An 18,667-nucleotide genomic window follows, 5' to 3' on the forward strand; every position below is an offset into this window, starting at 1 on the left:
CGATTGGACCTTATTTTTTATTTAAAAAGCATGATTTAATCGGATTGGGGACAAACTCCATAACACAGAGTGAAAACCTGAATTGTACGAGTTTTTCCCAAATCGCTCATTTTGTTCTGGCTTTTCCCCCGAAGATCTAGAATTTTTCGGATTTTTCCAGAAAAGTCCAAAAGAGTCGGATTCTAGGACTGATTTCAGAGAAGACCACAGAAACTTTCAAAGAAGATAGGGTCCTCTCCCATTGACTTATATATAACCTCGCCAGGTCTGAGATGCCGGATTTTCTGATTCTGACTTTTTCCACCCTCTGGGTATAATAAAGCTTGAAAAAAGTTTTTTTTCCACTAAAAATTCAAATTTTATAGTAAAAAATTGTAATAAAACCAAGAAAGGGGTTATTTTATAAGTGGAGTATTTACTTTTTGGCATTCAAATTTTTATAAATAACCCCCTTCGTGTACTGCCAAATAGAGTCTCCTGTAGGCTGCCAGTCCACATAGGGGCTACCAAATAGCCAATCACAGCCCTTATTTGGCACCCCAGGGACATTTTTCATGCTTGTGTTGCTTTCCAACTCTTTTAACATCTGAATGTGGCTCATGATAAAAAAGTTTAATACCTGTAAGCACACTAAGCATGCTGATATTTCAACTGGTTAAAGAGACTTGCTCAACAGGGAGGTGTCAGCCATATTCAATATGGTCTCTAGCATTGATCAGCTAATTTCAAGGGCATCTGTTTCCCCCACAAAGTTTCCTCCACTCGAACTATGGGCTGGCACAGTGTATTATACAGTTATGGGGACCTTACATGTAAGCTTTAGACTTGGAGACCGGGAGTATTTATCTCGGTTTTACTACCATAACTTGATATAAGCATGCAAATTCACAGGGGGGTCACCATCTTGGATAGCGTCGACAACACTCACATGCTTAGTGGGCTCTGAGCAGATGCTGAGAAGCTGAGTTTAGGGGTCATCACAAATTATCAAGCAGAAAATGAGGTTAATATAAGCTGATGCTACATTGTTGATTATTAAATTCTGATGCTAATTGCATTGGTTTCTGTGCTGCCATGTAGTAATTATCTGTATTCATTACTAATAAGCCTTATATTGTGACATTTATATTCTGTGTGTACTGTATATTGTGAATTGGTCCCTAAGTTCAGTAAGTAACAGCAGCACAGAGCATGTGCAGTGAATCAGCAGAAAAGAAGATGGGGAGCTATTGGGGCATCTTTGGAGACACAGATCTTTACTGCATGGTTACTAGGGTAACTTAAACCACGACTGAACAAAAAGCAAATGAACTCAAAAACCACAAATAAAAAATGAAAACCAGTTGCAAATGGTCTCTACATCATAATAAAAGTTAATTTAAAGGTGAACAACCCCTTTAAGACTACGACTTGTCTTATATATATATATATATATATATATATATATACTTGAGTATAAGCCGAGTTTTTCAGCATTCAAAATGTGCTGAAAGTCTACCTCAGCTTATACTCGAGTCAGTGGGCAGTAGCTGAGATTGCAGTCACTTTTAATCATTCCTATACCAACAGTTCGCTTGGGGAGAGACTGTAATATCACACAGCGCCCTCTGTTGGTTATATGAAGGATTAACAGTGATGGCAATATCACACAGCACCCTCTGCACATGGTAGTGGGACAGTAGGACAATGCACACAGTAATCTCTGTCACCATCAACTTTGCAAAGAAGTCCGGTTGATCGCTGGGGGGGTTGCTTTGCCGGAATGTGCACTGCTGGGAGACAGGGCTGTAGTTGTGTCTAGGCTTATACTCGAGTCAATACGTTTTCCCAGGTAAAATTTTTGGCTTATACTCGGGTCGGCTTATACTCGAGTATATATGAATATATATATATATATATATATATATATATATATATATATATATATATATATATATATATATATATATATATATATATATATATTCCCTTCCTAATGGTTTCTTTGGAAGAGATCATGCCAAATAAAGAGAAAAGCAGGTATGGTCTTTCTCAAAGAAAATACTCTCTTTTTGCACTAAAAATGGTAAAAAAAGAGGATTAGAGTGTTAATATTTTATTCAGTATTTTTTTTTTAAGGAAAATTACATTTTAGCACAAAATAAACGAAACAACTAAACAAAAATACAGGTGTGAGAAATAAATTTGTGTAAAACTGTATATAGGGAATAAATATTTGTTGAATTTGTAACGGGGGCACATTTATCAAAGTTTGAGGCCGGAGATTAATGTTTAATAAGTGCGACTCGTCAATGCTGTACTCTTCAATTTTTCAGATTTATGATATGATGATGTTTCATCTCTCGGATCCACCAAGATACAACGGAAACCATGGGAAATTGTATACTTTAACATTAGGATATTTAGGGTTTTTTTTGTAAATGTTTAACGTAAATGTTCAAGGATTTTTGTTGAGATAACACTTGATTGGGGGCAACGAGGAATGCTGGGATTATAGAAAAGTACTACAAACGTTCAAATATAATTAACTCTATTGAGTTTAACCCATTCGAGATATTTCTTAAATCTCACAGAAATTTGAGATTTGTTTATTTAAGGTTGAAGGTTATGTCATATTATGCAAGATGAATAAACACAACTAATTTTGATAAATATACCCCAAAATATACACCTTTCCAGCATGTGCTATCTGCTGGCTAACAAAACGAAAACTTGAGAAACTACCCCTACTTTTAGGGGTCAGATGGATCAAAAACACAATGGGTTTTCAGATGTGCATCCATATTAGCCCTTGTTGTGAAGGATTTTCCGCATTCAGGGCAGGGGTATGGTTTCTCTCCTGAGTGGACCCTGTAGTGGACATCCAGGTGTATCCTTTGAGTAAAGCATTTCCCACACTCAGGGCAAGGAAATGGTTTCTCTCCCGTGTGAATTCTTTGGTGCATGTTGCGATGTCCCCTCTGAGCAAAACATTTGCCGCATTCCCGGCAAGAATACGGTTTCTCTTTTGTATGAATTCGGTAGTGAGTTTCCATGCACGATCTCTGAGAAAAGCATTTGCCGCATTCCGGGCACACATATGGCTTCTCTTGCGTGTGGGTTCTGAAGTGTTTCTCCAGCAATGTTCTTTTGTCAAAGTATTTGCCGCATTCAGGGCAGGCATGTTGGGTCACCTTTGTGTGAGTCCTGAGATGTTTATTCAAATTGGACCTAAAAGGAAAGCCTTTGCCGCATTCAGGGCACACAAATGGCTTGTTGTGAATTCTCGAATGGGAAGAAGCCTTTGAAAGTGTGGGGAACTGCTTTCCACAAACGTTACATTTGTGGGGCTTTTCCTCAGAAGCTGGGCATTTGGAGGACAATTGTTTCCTTACCTCGAGTTTAAAAGGTTTTTCATCCTTAAGTTTTGCTTGGTGATCATTCCTTATGGACTCAATATAGGATACGCCACCGTTGCTCCCGGTGACAAAGCGGTCGCGCAGATCCTGCGTTTTGTAGCCACGTGCACAGGGTATTGAAAATGGTGTAAGGATGACTCTTCCAAATGGCTTTGGTTCATTGCGTGGAACTCCATAGTGTCTGCCATGAAACTCTGTGCAAAAGCGGCTATTACCAAACATCATTTTATCGGATGGGTGGATTGCATTGTGGGAATTTAATAGAATATCCCTTTTTGTATGCATCCCTACCTCTGATTTGCAAACTGGATTAACATAGCCTCCCAATATATTCTTCTTCATTCGCATCACTTCCTCTGAAGTGCCGAGTGCACTGTGGGGGTCTAATATTTTGCTTTTGACGCACATCATTTCCTCTGATGTGTTCATTAAACTGTAGGAATCCCCAACTGTATTCCTTTTCATATACATCCTTTCATCTGATGTGCAGGCTGCATTGTGGGAATCCCCTAATATATTCCTTTTCATATACATTATTTCACCTGAAGTGCAAACTGTATTGTGGGAAACTCCTAATAAATTCTTTTTTAAGTGCCTTGTTTCATCTGACGTGCAGACTCCATTATGCAGATCCCCTGATTGAAAAGGAGAAAGAAACATTACAAATGTGAGTTCTAAAGCAAACTGCCAATATCAGGTTTTTTTGCCCAGGGGCTCAGTCCAACTCCTAATTCAATTGATTCCCTAGTACCGCCTATCTACACTGAATATAATGTAGAAAACAAGGAAGGGACTTGCTAAATGTCTGACTCCAAAGTTAGCCTGAACTAAGGGTATACATGTGCCTAGGGTGAAGCGACGGGGGCTCAGTTCTGAAGTAAAATGGGAGATCAGCAGACAGGGCAGACCAGCAGGAAAAGGGATGTGAGAGATCCGAAAAAGTAAAACGGTGGCATGGGGATGGGAATTAGTGGGTGCATGCATGCAGGAGTCAGGCTGGAGGGGCACCAGGCCAGATAGTGTTGCCTTGGGTGACAATACTACTTGGCCTGGCTCTGGCTCTAGATATCTCTAAAAGCAAGATATAAGCATTATCATCATTTCCTTATCAATAAACTAGGACCAGATTGCCCTAGATTACTAGGATATCCTAGGATACTGTCGTGATAAACGCATCAAAACACATCAGTTAATAGTGCTGCTCCAGCAGACTTCTGCACTGAAATCCATTTTTCAAAATGGATTTTTTTTTTATATTTAATTTTGAAATTTGACACGGGGCTTTCCATATTGTCAGTTTTCCAGGAGAACCCAGTCATGTGACTTGTGCTCTGATAAACTTCAGTCCCTGGTCCCACTGTGACTAGGGCTGCCACCTGGCCCGTAAAAATTAAAGCTGATCCCAATGTTATTAATAGGGAAAAAGGATAAATATATAAGAAGGCCGGTATTTTTTCCCATGAAAGGTGGCAACCCTAACTGTGACACATTCAGTTACATTGAGTAGGAGAAACAACAGCCTGCTAGAACGCAGTTCCATAGTGCAGCACTGGCTCTTTCTGAAAAAACATGACAAGTGAAAATGACCTGAGATGGCTGTCTACACACCAATATTACAACTAAAAAAAAATACTCTTGCTGGTTCAGGAATGAAATTGTTTATTGTAGAGTGAATTATTTACAGTGTAAACAGTGTAATTTAGGAATAAAAACTACACCATAAAAATCCCTAATATTTATTAGAAAAAAAACATCCTAAAAATCTTGAAGCTGAGAATCTGACCTCAAGGAATCTATGGCAGGGGAATAGAGACAAATGAAGTGCTGTGTCTAGAGGCAGCTAGCCTGCTCCCCATCAACACAAAGCAGTGCCAGTGAAGCTACATGAAAAAGCAGATGGGAGTGGATCCACTTTTCTCCACCAAATACAAAATGCAGGCAGAGAAAAATGCATCATTCACTACATGGGATATGGCACTGAAATCCTCCTACTTGGTTAGTGTGAATTTATCCTGGTATCCTTCCCATTCATTTCATAGAGACAACAGATATCCCCTTTTCCCTTCATATACAGTAGTAGAACAAGATAGAGATTATGGAGGTCATCAAATTTACAACAGATTTAAAAGTTTTCAGCGGTTTCATGTAATTTCTATTGAAAGCAGTCTGTGGCTGTTTGATGCTCTGCACTACGGTATCTGACTTCCAAAATGTAATAGAAAATATCCAAAAGTTTTAGTTTTTTTGCATTGTACCAGAAAGTTTAATTCTAAGCAACTTTCCAATATATCTTTATTAAGGTGGCCCTTAAGTTGCCATCTTGGTCTGTGTATGGCACCCATACACAGACCAAGGGCTGATATTAATAGGGCAGGTTTGAAATTCCTGTTGGACAAGGAATACATTGGCTGATTGATGAGATCCTCTGCAGGCCATGGGGCCATTGATCTAATCAGCATGATATGGCCCTGTGCTTGGGTGGCCAAATTGGGCACAAATACACTTGTTTGGTAGCACCATTGGGTGCAGGCCTCTACTGTGTTTGGATCTGGCAGGGCTTTAATAGGCTGGCAATACATGGTAAAATCCACTCTTTTGGTGAGGTTCCTTAAAAGCTTTTGATTCAGTCTGGGGAGGCTGCGTTAGCAGAATTTATTGGCCCATGTGCAAATGAAGCAGTATCTGTTAACATTCTCTGCACTCCTAACTTGTTAAGGGCAATAGGGTTACCACCCAGCCGGTATTTTACCGGCCTAGCCGGTAAAACACCTGCCAGGGCCAGAGCCGATATTACAAATTTACCGGCAATGTAGCTGCCGGTAATTTGTAATACCATTTACAAAATCCCTTGCCCACCGATGAAAACTTACATTTTCGTCGGCTTTGGGCCGTGGCCCCGCCCCTATTGTGACACTAAATCCTGTGGCTCCGCCCCTTTCACGGGCCGCTTCATCTGCTCCACCCTTTTTTGTCCCGCCCCTTTATTTTACGCCCCCACAACTGGGCGGTAATTTTTTTTATTTTTTTTTAAAGGTGGCAACCCTAGCGATGACAGACAGGGTGTTTGTTGCCTGCAAGCAAAATACATTGCCTTGAACAGGAATCCTGCGGGTGAACCACTTCACTCACAGAACCACAAAATATTGAATAAGAAGGCATCCTTATGATTTTGAATGAATGAAAAGGTATTTTTCAGGCGCTTTGTCACTAGTGGAAAGAAAACTTTCCCACAGGTGACAAAGCCCAGTGTGTCATCACCCTCATAAACCCAGAGGAGATCAGACTCCTGTTACATTGTTTTCAGAGTGAGAACCACAGGAAAGGATAAACAGACATTGCTTTCAGCTGCAATTGCATTTACACATAACAAACCACTAGAAATGTTTAATAAGACATTTGCTTAGAATTACATTTTTTGGGTAGAAATTCTTTTTGATCCTAGCTTTATCTATTAAGCAAATTACATACGGTATATTACTTAAAAGGCTTCTGTCGTGATTTTTATGGTGTCGTTTTATTTCTAAATTACACTGTTTATACTGCAAATAATTCACTCTACCATATAAAATTTCATTCCTAATCCAACAAGTGTTTTTTTTTTAGTTGTAATATTGGTGTGCATCTTAGGTAATTTTGCCTGGTCATGTGCTTTCAGAAAGAGCCAGTGCTGCACTATGGAACTGCTTTCTGGCAGGCTATTGTTTCTCCTACTCAATGTAACTGAATGGAGTCACAGTGGGAAATGGATTTTTACTATTGCGTGCTGTTCTTATATTTACCAGGGAGCTTTTATCTGGTTACATTCCCATTGTTCTGCTGATGGGCTGCTGGGGGAAAGGTAGGGGGTGACATCACTGCAGTAAAGAGTGACTGAAGTTTATCAGAGCACAAGTCACATGTCTGGGGGCACCTGGGAAACTGGCAATGTGTCTAGCCCCATGTCAGATTTCAAAATTAAATATTAAAGCATTCGGTTTGCTCTTTTGAAAAACAGCTTTCAGTGCAGAAGTCTGCTGCAGCAGCACTATTAACTGATGCGTTTGAAAAAAAACATGTTTTCCCAAGATCCCTTTAAGATTATCGCTATTATCATCTCTCACCGTTATCAAAGACCGAATGGACTTCTCCAGGTTGAATTCTGTTTATATTAGTCTCTTCTTTCTCCTCCTTGGCAATAAGCACATTGTCTGGAGCCTTTTTCTGGATATATGCTAGAATAAATACAGATCCATACCGCAGTCATTACGACAGGCCTTTTTTCATTTTTAATACTAAAAAAATATTAAAAACTAGGGTTTTACCAAATCCAGGATTCGGTTTGTGATTTGGCTTTTTTTCAGCAGGATTTGGCTGAATCCAAGTCAGTAAATGCAAGTTTATTGCTTCTGCACAGGATCTACCATCGTATTTGAAGACTGGGCACACATAGGCTGCTAATCAGGTCCGGACTTGGATTTAAAATAGTTCCTGGCATCTCAAGTATATGCAAACAGCCCCCACCAGCCTACTAAATAGTGACTGTCTATGGCACATTACAGCAGCCCCTCTGGCTTTTACCAAAATCTACAAATTGCTGATCTGGACCAGCTTTTAAGGATGGCTAATCTGGTTTGAAAAAATTGCTGCTAAGTGCAGAGTGCAATGCTGGAAAGCACAAGGCAGACCTGTCCTTACTGTTGTGCACACAAATGTTGAGGTCAGCGCAACAAATTGTAATGCGCACAAGGAATTTTGTATTTATTCTGCCCTGGGCACACAGTTTTTAAAAAATGCACAGAATTTATTTTTTTTTGCACACACAACAAGAATGAATTAGAGGCCTGCTCCCAATGGTGCTCCCTAACTTGCATGATCAAATGTCTTGCAATTAAGAGGTGAGTAGAAGGTAAGAGTGAGGACACCTATGTAACCGCCCCACCTCTCAGGTATACAGCACTAATGAATACAAGCAGCCCTGTATTCATGAGGCACATGCCGGTCTTTGTGCTCCATTCATTTTAAAAATAATGCAGGGCAAGGGGTAAGTGTGCAAAAAATAAAGGGGTTTGCTTCTGTTTTTGTACTTTACACCCTGCCCTGCACTTTGTAAAATCACCCCTAAAATGTAATAAATAGCAGAAGGTTTATTCAAGTGTGACTGAAAATCTTTATAGCATATAAAAATGGTGCTCATTTTGTTTGATACCAAAATACCCAAGCAAGGATTTTATTACCCACCTGGGCCAGTGTCTGAAGCAATAGGCCCCTGCTGAACTGGATTTCCAAGTTCTTCCACATGACTATTTGCCACAATGTTTTGATTTTCATCACAAAGGCCTGTAAATTAGATTATAGATTTTACCAATTTCACCCAATGAGGCTTTTGTATTTCAAATAAACTATCCAAGTATAGTTTGGCTCAGTATCATAACATAGTAAGTTAGGTTGAAAAAAGACACACATCCATCAAGTTCATCCTTAAGTCTGTATATAACCGGCTAGTTGATTCAGAGGAAGGCAAAAAAAAACATTTGAAGCCTCTCCAATTTGCCTCAGATGGGGAAAAAATTCCTTCCTGACTCCAAGATGGCAATCGGACCAGTCCCTGAATGGCAATCGGACCAGTCCCCAGTCTTGCAGGTATCACCAGAATATATAAATATATAGTATGTTAAGAGTCTGAGATAATGCGGAATTCATTTGGTTAGGGCAATAGCTCTAATGCTCAAGATGTTGATGTGTATAATTTAGATATTAAAAAACAAATAATTACTGTAACAGTACAGTGACATTCATAATATTTCCCAGTCAAGTAAAGGCAGCCATACACTGACCAGCCACAAATCCTGTTTCCATGGCCTGAATAGACACACTGTATGGCTGCTTTCCTATTATTGTGTAAGCTGCAAATCCTCTTACTTCATTTTCCTATGCCACAGCTTGACTAACTCAACTGTCAATTTATCATGAACTGGCTGCTATTGTGCCATTTTCTGCCCTTCCCAATTCTGGAACTGACCGTCATCCACAGTATGTGAATATTGGTTGGGCTCATCCAGGGCGCCGTGCACATGCCAATAATCATACAAATATTTCATATTAATACATGGCCATGTTAAGCCATAGAAACTAAATCAAGTTTTCTTTAGCCAGTTTAAGTGAATAGCTGTGGTCTACCTGTAATCACCAGGTCTGAAGCAGTGAATGGTAGATTGGGAAATTTGGACCACCAATGTTTTTCTCCTGAGCAAATAGATGGTCAAAACTCCCTACATGTTATAGACCTCATAAGAAAGTGTTACCAGAGCTTTGTTGTGCTGGAACCTCCACAGTCTTTTTCTCCTCTGTTTCAACACCCTTGAAAAGCTTCTTGTGTCCTTCTATGTATTCCCATTCCTCCATGGAGAAATAAACTGCAACATCCCCACATTTTATTGGAACCTAAAAAACAAACATATTTATAATTCGGCACTAGATTATAATCCCGGATCACCAAAGGGCTATGTCACACACGCACAGTGTCAGAGAAAACCCCCAGTACCATGCCAAACCCTGTAACGATTTGAGCCCAGGAATGCTCAAGTGCGTGTTTTGGTGCAGCATTGCAGTTTTCCACCAACATACCTGGTCTGAGAAATTCCCTTAAAAGACATGTAAACCCCCTCCACAAAAATGTAATCAGTGAACAGCCTCTTTGAAAACTTTAGATATCGGCCATTCTGGTTGTTAAATGGTTAACAGTAAGGCTGCAGAATCCCCTTAATCACTTAGAAATCCTTCTCCTCCTCTAACCCACTCGACCCCCCTCCCTCAGGAGGATTGGAGTTTAGTTGAAAAAGGGCAGGGATCGGGGGAAACGGGGCAAGGTCTAGACTCTAGACAGATTGGCAGAAACTTATTTTTTTTTTTAAACATGGGTCCTCCAAGAGTCCTCAAGAGTAGATAGCATTAAATAGCTCACCTCTCCAGTTAGCAGCTGAACGTGACTGTGGGGATAATTCTTCTTCACAATAATGTATTCCTGGTACATGAGAGAGGCACAGAGTTACCATTGGGCAGTGGTTGTCAAAACCCACTTGAAGGTCCGCCTTTGGCCAGAACCTTGTTTAACTCATGATATGGGTACACATATAGAAAAATCTTAGTTTTTCAGTCATGCAGTCATAGTTTCAAAAATATCTATGGCAACAATTACATATTCACCCTATATCTTGCTCCAAGGGACCTTGAAGCTGGATTTAGAGGTGTATCTAGGAGAGAGAATGGCATTCTCCCGATTCCCCCTTGCTAGGCCCTATGCATACAATTGATAAGATCAAGGAAAAGCTCTGGCTTGTAGACTAGTTACAGCTGTATGGCTGTAGACTGGAGATCTACTATAACCCATAACTCATTAATAAGATTTAAAGGACAAGGGAAGTCTAAAAAAGAATAAGGCTAGAAATGCTGTATTTTGTATACTAAACATAAACATGAACTTACTGCACCACAAGCCTAATTAAACAAATGATTTATGCTTTCAAAGTTGGCCACAGGGGGCTGTCATCTTTGTTAAACATCTTTTCAAGACCAAGACTGTGCATATGCTCACTGTGGTCTGGGCTTCTTAGAGATCGTCATAAATTATCAAAACAGGGAAACAAACAAAGCTGCTGGAGTTCTGAAAGGCTGGGAAGTAAGGCGGGGCTCCCCCTGCTGTTCAAAAGTATGATTGTTTCCCTGCCAGCAGTTAGGGACCGTCTGACAATTCCTATCCACAGCAGTAAATGAAGGGAGAATGTCACTGCATACAGTCAGGTTTCTTATAAAAACAGTACACATTTTTTAATTAAAGTATATTGGAGATAGGTTTCTTTTTCATTAAAGAAAGTAAAAACGGGGTTTATTTTTTTTCCTTTACATGCCCTTTAACTAAATAATATAAACATACTCCCTTTGGGTTGGTTAATGCACAGTCACCCCCAAAAGGAAACCCTGGAATGGCAGGTTACCCCAAGAATCAGTGATGGTTATCAGGCGTCACTGGCAGTGACATAAAACCAATACTACCATCGCTTGGTTAAAAGATGTCACCTGCATTATAAATGGAAACATGTTCAGACAGTTCCACCGGGATACTAGGGAATATCCTGGTGGGCTCTGTCCAGGTCTGTTGAACCCATTTAAAGGAGAACTAAAGCCTAACTAAAGAAGTAGGCTAGAAATGTTGTGCATTATGTTTTGGGTTTCTGAACCAACCCAAGGCAACCACAGCCCTTTAGTAAAGATCTGTGTCTCCAAAGATGCCCCAGTAGCTCCCCATCTTCTTTTCTACTGATTCACTGCACAAACTATGTCCTGCTGTCATTTACTTAGCTTAGGGACCCACTCACAATATACAGTACACATAAAATATAAATGTCACTATATAAGGCTGATTAGTAATTAATACAGATAATTACTACGTGACAGCACAGAAACCAGTGCAATTAGTATCAGAATTTAATAATCAGCCCTATAGCATCAGCCTCATTTTCTGCTTGATAATTTGTGATGACCCCTAAGTTTAGCTTCTCAACAGCTGCTCAGAGCCCACTGAGCATGTGAGTGTTACAGACACTTTCCAAGATGGTGACCCCCTGTGATAAGTTTGAAGTCCTGAATTATTGCTACTATTGAGAAGCTGAAACTTTAGGCTGGTGCAATAAGTTCAGTATATAAAATATGGTATTTTTAGCCACATTTCTTTTTATGGTTAAGTTTTCCTTTAACCAAGATGCACCATCATTAACTGGCAGGGCAGCAGCCTGTCTGCCTTCACCCCACTTGCTTTTATTACTGCAAGCAGGAACTGGCTGCTACTGCAATAATTCTTGTGGGGCCCCAGAGGTCAGTTTCTTTGGTAGGCCTCAGGTGCCCCAATACAGCAATGAATGGAAAACTGCAGCTTAGATTTATGGAAGTGATTACCTAGGAACAGAGCAGACTAAGTGAAGTCAGATGCATGAATTACACACTATGGGCTGAGAAACGGAATAAAAATTGAAGTAAAATAAAAATGGCTGCCCTTGAAATGAAATTACATTGGCAAGATTATAACTAAATAAAGGGAACAATATACAAGTAGAAATATGGAATTCATTCAGTATCTCATTAGGAATAGAAAAGGCTATTGAGATCCTGATATTTCTTCTGTAGCTCTTACCTCTCCAGTAAGCAAGAATATAATACCCAGAGCATGATTCAATATCTTCTCTGTCATTTGCTTCTTGTCTTTATTCATCATGTTTAGTATTATTGGGTTCAACAGGTGCTGCATGAGTCCAACCCACTGAAAAGGAAGAAGAGGCCAACGCGGTATTGAAAACAATGAAAATAATTTTTGGAGAGGTCATGATTTTACACCTGCCTCAAATGATATTCCCATTGCTTGACCTGACAGCAGGGGGTATATTTATCAAAGAGTGAAGTAAGAGATCGTTACAGTCCGCAGAGTGAAATTCCGCCTCTCTCCATTAATTTTTATGGGATTTTTAAGTATTATTTTTAAGTATTTAAGTATTTATCAATGGGTGAAAGTGAAAGTTCATCCTTTGGTAAATACGCCTTTCAAAATTCCGTAGAAATGAATGGAGAGTGGCGGCATTTCACTCTAGTGGACTGTGGCGACCTCTAACTTCACTCTTCGATAAATATACCTCCAGATGAGAAGTTTGATTTATATTCCCTTGGTAATCACCACATCTGGACACACAGATAATGCTCAAAGTCAGAAGATAAGGTTTATTGGTACACCAAATGGCAGATTAGCAATACAGGTATGGGACACATTATCCAGAAACCCATTATCCAGAAAGCTCAGAATTACAGAAAGGTTGTCTCCTATAGACGCTATTTTATCCAAATAATCCAAATTTTTTAAAAAATGTTTCCTTTTTCTCTGGAATAATAAAACAATAGCTTGTACTTGATCCAAACTAAGATATAATTAATCCTTATTGGAGGCAAAACGAGCCTATTGGATTTATTTAATGTTTACATGATTTTCTAGTAGGTTCAAGGTATGAAGATCCAAATTATGGACATTATCCAGAAAGCCCCAGGTCCTGAGCATTCTGGATAACAGATCCCATACCAGTATGGAAACAAGCATTGAAACAAGTTCGGACAAAGATTCTCTTCCTTTCACATTATTAGAATTTTTGATTACGCACCATACTTCAAATCAATTTCATAGGTTAGTTAATCACATGAAAATAACTGATTGCATTTTATTGGTTTTGATACTCAGCATCATTTGTTCCATAGCAGATTTCCAGGCACTTGTTGTCAGGCCCGGACTGCCAATCTGTGGGTTCTCGCAAATGCCAGAAGGGCTGCTATAAGATGCCATAGAAAGCCACTATTTAGTGGGCTGGCGGGGCTGATTGGGCCTCTGTGTATGTGTATATGCCAGGGCCTATTTTGATTCTCAGTCCAGACCAGCTTGTTGTCCAGTTAAGAAACTTCTCCTTTCTAATATATGATTAAATGTCTGGCTTATAAGACCTTTTCCTAGGTGCTTTTCAGATATCTTTGCAAACAGTTTCAGTTCCTATTATTTATACACTTGCAAGCTACTCATTCTACTTTTGCTACAACACGCATTAAAGGAGCAGTAAAGCCAAAAAATTAAAGTGTTTTATAGGAATGACAATATAGGGTACTGTTGCCCTACACTGGTAAAATGTGTGTGTTTGCTCCAGAAAGACTACTATAGTTTATATAAACAAGCTGTTGTTTAGCCATGGGGGCAGCCATTCAAGCACAGGATACACAGTAGATAACAGATAAGTTCTGAAAAATCCCATTGTCTACTACACAGCTTGTTATCTGCTGTGTATCCTGTGCTTGAATGGCTGCCCCATGGCTAAACAGCAGCTTGTTTATATAAACTATAGTTGTGTTTCTGACACAAACACAAAACCTTTCCAGTGCAGCACATAACTACATTATATTTTCATTACTTTAGAACACTTTCATTTTTTGGTGTTACTGTTCCTTAACCCATTATTGACAAGTGCAGGTGACTTTTGAGGCCTAAGATGTTTAGACCCTCACAACATATATGGTTAAAGATCATATACAGGTATAGAACCTGTAATCCAGAATGCTCAGGACCTGGGGTATTCTGCATAACAGATATTTCTGTAATTTGGATCTTCATACCTTAAATCTACTAGAAAATCATGTAAATAAATCCAATAGACGGATTTTGCTTTCAATAAGGATTCATTATATTTTGGTTGGGATCAAATACAAGGTACTGTTTTATTTCAAAGAAAAAAGAAATCCTTTCTAAAAATTTGGATTATTTGATTAAAATGGAGTCTATGGGAAATGAGCTTCCCGTTTCCGCATAATGGATCCCATACCTGTACTAGAAAGGTCCTAATAGGTCAAAATATATAAAAGGTTCCCTCCTTAAATATGCTGACAATAGGCCTCTAACAGTATATATTAGTATGATATCTTATTGGGGGATAAAACAAGACCATTGAATGCTCCCATTTTTTTATTGGCACAAGTGCGGTTTAATAAATAGGCTATAGCCTAGGGGACCATTGAGCTTTTCAATTATTATTTTATTTTATTTTCTTAAAAAAAAAAATATCTGCGATGCTTTTCCTGGGTCCGGTCAGGTGCACGGTACCAGCTGGGAGAAGATTAGGGAGCCAGACAAGGCAAGTCATGTGTGTGGCGTGCGCCTGAGCTCTCGAAGACATGCCACTATTGTGCTCCGAATCAGACTAATTGTATATTTCTAAACTTTCGAGTGTGAGAGTAGCCTAAAAGGGGGGCCTGTGGAAAGTGCATCTTAGGCACCTCACATACTAATCCGCCACTGTTCATGTGCATTCAAGGTCTTGCTCAAGTCTGTTCACTTTAATTAGGTTTCAAGAAATGCTTAATATTTTATACCTGGCAACACTGGATTTCATGAGAGCCTGCCTGCTCACTTTCCTTTCAATGCCTTCAAGTGAAGAACCCCCATCCCAAGTGCTGACTAAATGAGCCCTATGGGGTGCAATTGTGAACCCCTCAGGACTTCAGCACATGTTCCATACCTCCCAACTGTCCTGTTTTTCGCAGGACAGTCCCGATTTTGACAGCTCAGTCCTGGATTGTTACTGAAATGTCCCAAGTTTCTCTTTGATCCCTGCACTAAACAGCCAGAAAAAGATACAAAGTTTCTAAAACTTAATGGCTTTTGGCAGAGAGCCCAGAATATGTGCCTGGTGCACTTAGATACTTTTGTAACAATTTAAGATAAGCAAAGATACTTTCGTAACTATTTAAGATAAGCAGGTATCTTGGAGAAACTGTGACTTGCAGCTCAAAGGGCAAATCACCTTCATTAGCAAAACTGTTATAACACATAAAACCTGACCCTAAAACCCAAAGAAATGTGTTCAAACTTTCCATAACCTGCCAATTTTTTTTTTACAATGGACAGGGTAATTAGGGGGCATGGTCACAAAATGGACATGGTCAAAACATTTTAACTACAAGTTTTTTTGTCCCTCTTTCGATTTTCATAATGTTGGTAGGTATACTTGAAGAATTAGTAAATTAGTCTCTCAGGCTCTAATGGGCAGGTGATGTGCAAGGGCAGGAGCAAACATACATATCTGCCCATTAGAGCCTGCAGTGCACGTGTGCATGGTCAATGTTAATGGCGTATCAATACAGTGGGGTCATTGATAAAAAGAACCAAATAGCTCAGTCCTCAGACTGATATATCAAATCGGTAAAGCTCTGCTGAATACATTGTAAGCTAATATTACTGTATACTCTCTAATAATATAGTAATGGAATTATAATATATTTAGATATATGAAAAGAAATAATTATCTCAGAAGAAAGATGATCAGGGGAAGTACAATAAATATATGTATACAGGTATGGGATCAGATATCTGAAAACCCATTATCCAGAAAGCTCTGAATTACAGGAAGGCCATCTCCAATAGACGTCATTATAAGCAAATAATTATAATTTTTTTAAATGTTTTTTTTTCCTGTGTAATATTAAAACAGTACCTTATAATTGATCCAAACTAAGATATAATGAATCCTTATAAATATTCGGAAGGGGTTTTTACAGTGAGAGCTGTGAAGATGTGGAATTCTCTCCCTGAATCAGTTGTACAGGCTGATACATTAAATAGCTTTAAGAAGGGGTTGGATGGCTTTTTAGCAAGTGAGGGAATCCAGGGTTATGGGAAATAGCTCATAGTACAAGTTGATCCAGGGACTAGTCGGATTGCCATTTTGGAGTCAGAAAGGGATTTTTCCCCCTCTCAGGCAAATTAGAGAAGCTTCAGATGGGTTTTTTTTGCCTTCTTCTGGATCAACTGGCAGTTAGGCAGGTCAAAAAAAAAAGTTAAAAGGTTGAACTTGATGGACGCGTGTCTTTTTCCAACCTAACTTACTATATTACTATGTTACTTATTGGAAGCAAAATTGGATTGACTTGACGTTTACATGATAAATAAATAAAACAGTACCCTGTACTTAATGGTAACGCAGCTGCATGAATCCATATTAGAAGCAACATAATCCATCTGGGGTTACTTAAATGTTTAACTGGGTTTTAGCAGACGTAAGTCATGGTGATCCATATTACGGAAAGATCCCTTATTCGGAAAACCGCATTCTGGATAATAGATCCCATCTCTGTATTCAGAATTTGCCATAAACTGCTTTCTCTGTAGAAAGGCTAAAGTTAAAGGCCAGGTGCCAGTCTGCATGGGCTGTATATGTGGCAGCATGTGGATATACCCACTAAGCACCACTGGCACCTACATACACACAACTACTAATACCTTTCACTGTACATAACCCCTGTGATGAGAATAATAACAGAGCAGACAAGCACATACCTACCTACTGCCTGACTCCCGTCTGTCGCAGGAAATGAGCTCAGGGGTGGGATTATTCCTGAAGGGTATTCTGGGAGTTGTGGTTCTTGTCTCAGTACGATTTACAGGCGTCACTCACTTTTTTTGCCTAGGATTCTGTAATGGGGGCCCTTCCCCCATTCCAAGTAGAGCACATAGGGCAGAAGTCCATATAATATACAAAAATTGTCTTTATAGCGGCAAATAAGCAGCGTCTGAAAGCATTCAGAACTCTTTATCAAGCTACACAGCCAAGCAGCATACACTTCCTTTTATCAGTGCCGCCACAGCTCCATCTTGTGTACATCATTGTTAATACAAATGTAAAGGGGAACTATCACGAAAATAGAAAATTTAAAGTAAAGGGGAACGATCACAAACACATTTTTTTTTTATCTCAAGGAAATGAGAAACTATTTATAATTAAGTAACAATTCTGCAACGTTTCGGAAATGATCGAGATACTGTTTAGTATGCCTCTTTTCAGCAAATTGTCTCTCTACATGGCAGAGTTGGAGCGTAGGGCAGGCAGACTATGGCACACACTGGCAGAGTATGGAAAATATAGACAGTGTAGGGCAGGCAGAGTGAGGCAGGCAAAGGCAGCATAGAGCAGGATCAGGTGCAGACAGGCAATCTGTGGTTTCTGGCAAATGTCAGAGGGGTTGCTGTAAGACGCCATGACAGTCAATATTTATTGAGCTGGTGGGGGGCTGTTTGCACCCAGTAAAGACCACTCTAAGACAAACCTACATACAGACGAGGCCGCAAAGGCCCAGGACTAGGGCAGCTGCTTGCTGAGGAGCACGTGCTGGCGTGTGCGCTCATGGAGGGGTGCGTACGGCGGGTGATAGGACCGTGTGGCCTAGGTGCGCCCGCAATACAAATCCGGCCCAGCCTACATAGATCGACACAATATCAGCACCGCTCCTACAGTTGGAGGTGTGAACGACGTGGGTTCTTACAGTGTGAATCTGAGGTGGTAACTATACAGGATCATGCAGTCTGAATCTGGGGTATAAGAAATGCAAGGGCCAGTTAATCTCAGAACTGATACTTTTTAAAGTTTACCCAAGATAAGCAGTCAAAGCAGGCAGACTTTTAATGTAGGGGCTGCACAATGTAGACTTGTGGGCCACCAGTTGGACATCACTGGCCTAGACAATGTTTTACAGTATGCAAAACCATTAATATCAAAAGATATATGTCCCAAGGCTTTTCAATAGTAAAAATAAATTATTTACTCAAATTCACATTAAAATTTGAATACATACTGACCCCACATGGCCCACCTTACGTGTTTCGTACCCTCCAGCACTTAGTCATAGGTGTCTCTGATTAAGAATGATTTACAGTAAGCTGCCTTTCA

General features: G+C 39.7%; 1 protein-coding gene across 3 annotated transcripts; it reads right to left on the minus strand.

Annotated features, from left to right (window-relative positions):
* Nucleotides 1–2,079: 2,079 nt before the first annotated feature.
* znf81.L (zinc finger protein 81 L homeolog) lies at nt 2,080–17,548 on the minus strand. Of its 3 annotated transcripts, none has more exons than XM_018257584.2 (7): nt 17,285–17,548; nt 12,562–12,687; nt 10,339–10,398; nt 9,680–9,818; nt 8,616–8,714; nt 7,499–7,609; nt 2,080–4,033 (listed from the first exon to the last, which is right to left on the minus strand). In XM_018257584.2, exons 2-7 carry the CDS (start codon nt 12,673–12,675, stop codon nt 2,733–2,735), a joined length of 1,824 nt encoding a protein of 607 aa, XP_018113073.1. In that variant the 5' UTR covers nt 12,676–12,687; nt 17,285–17,548; the 3' UTR covers nt 2,080–2,732. The 3 variants fall into 3 exon arrangements, with proteins under 3 accessions (XP_018113073.1, XP_018113074.1, XP_018113075.1); XM_018257585.2 differs by having other exon boundaries at nt 17,281–17,548; XM_018257586.2 differs by lacking the exon at nt 7,499–7,609.
* Between the last annotated feature and the right edge of the window lie 1,119 nt (nt 17,549–18,667).

The sequence above is a fragment of the Xenopus laevis genome, chromosome 4L, assembly GCF_017654675.1.
Source record: "Xenopus laevis strain J_2021 chromosome 4L, Xenopus_laevis_v10.1, whole genome shotgun sequence".
Taxonomy (NCBI): Eukaryota; Metazoa; Chordata; class Amphibia; order Anura; family Pipidae; genus Xenopus; species Xenopus laevis.

Excerpts from the sequence above, each read along its gene's own strand:
- znf81.L (XM_018257584.2), bottom strand. The coding sequence starts at position 12,675 with ATGCAGCACCTGTTGAACCCAATAATACTAAACATGATGAATAAAGAC. Across the intron at positions 10,399-12,561 it reads TATTCTTGCTTACTGGAGAG|GAATACATTATTGTGAAGAA; the intron begins GTAAGAGCTACA and ends CTCATGTACCAG. Across the intron at positions 4,034-7,498 it reads CCATTCGGTCTTTGATAACG|GGGATCTGCATAATGGAGTC; the intron begins GTGAGAGATGAT and ends CTTTTCAATCAG.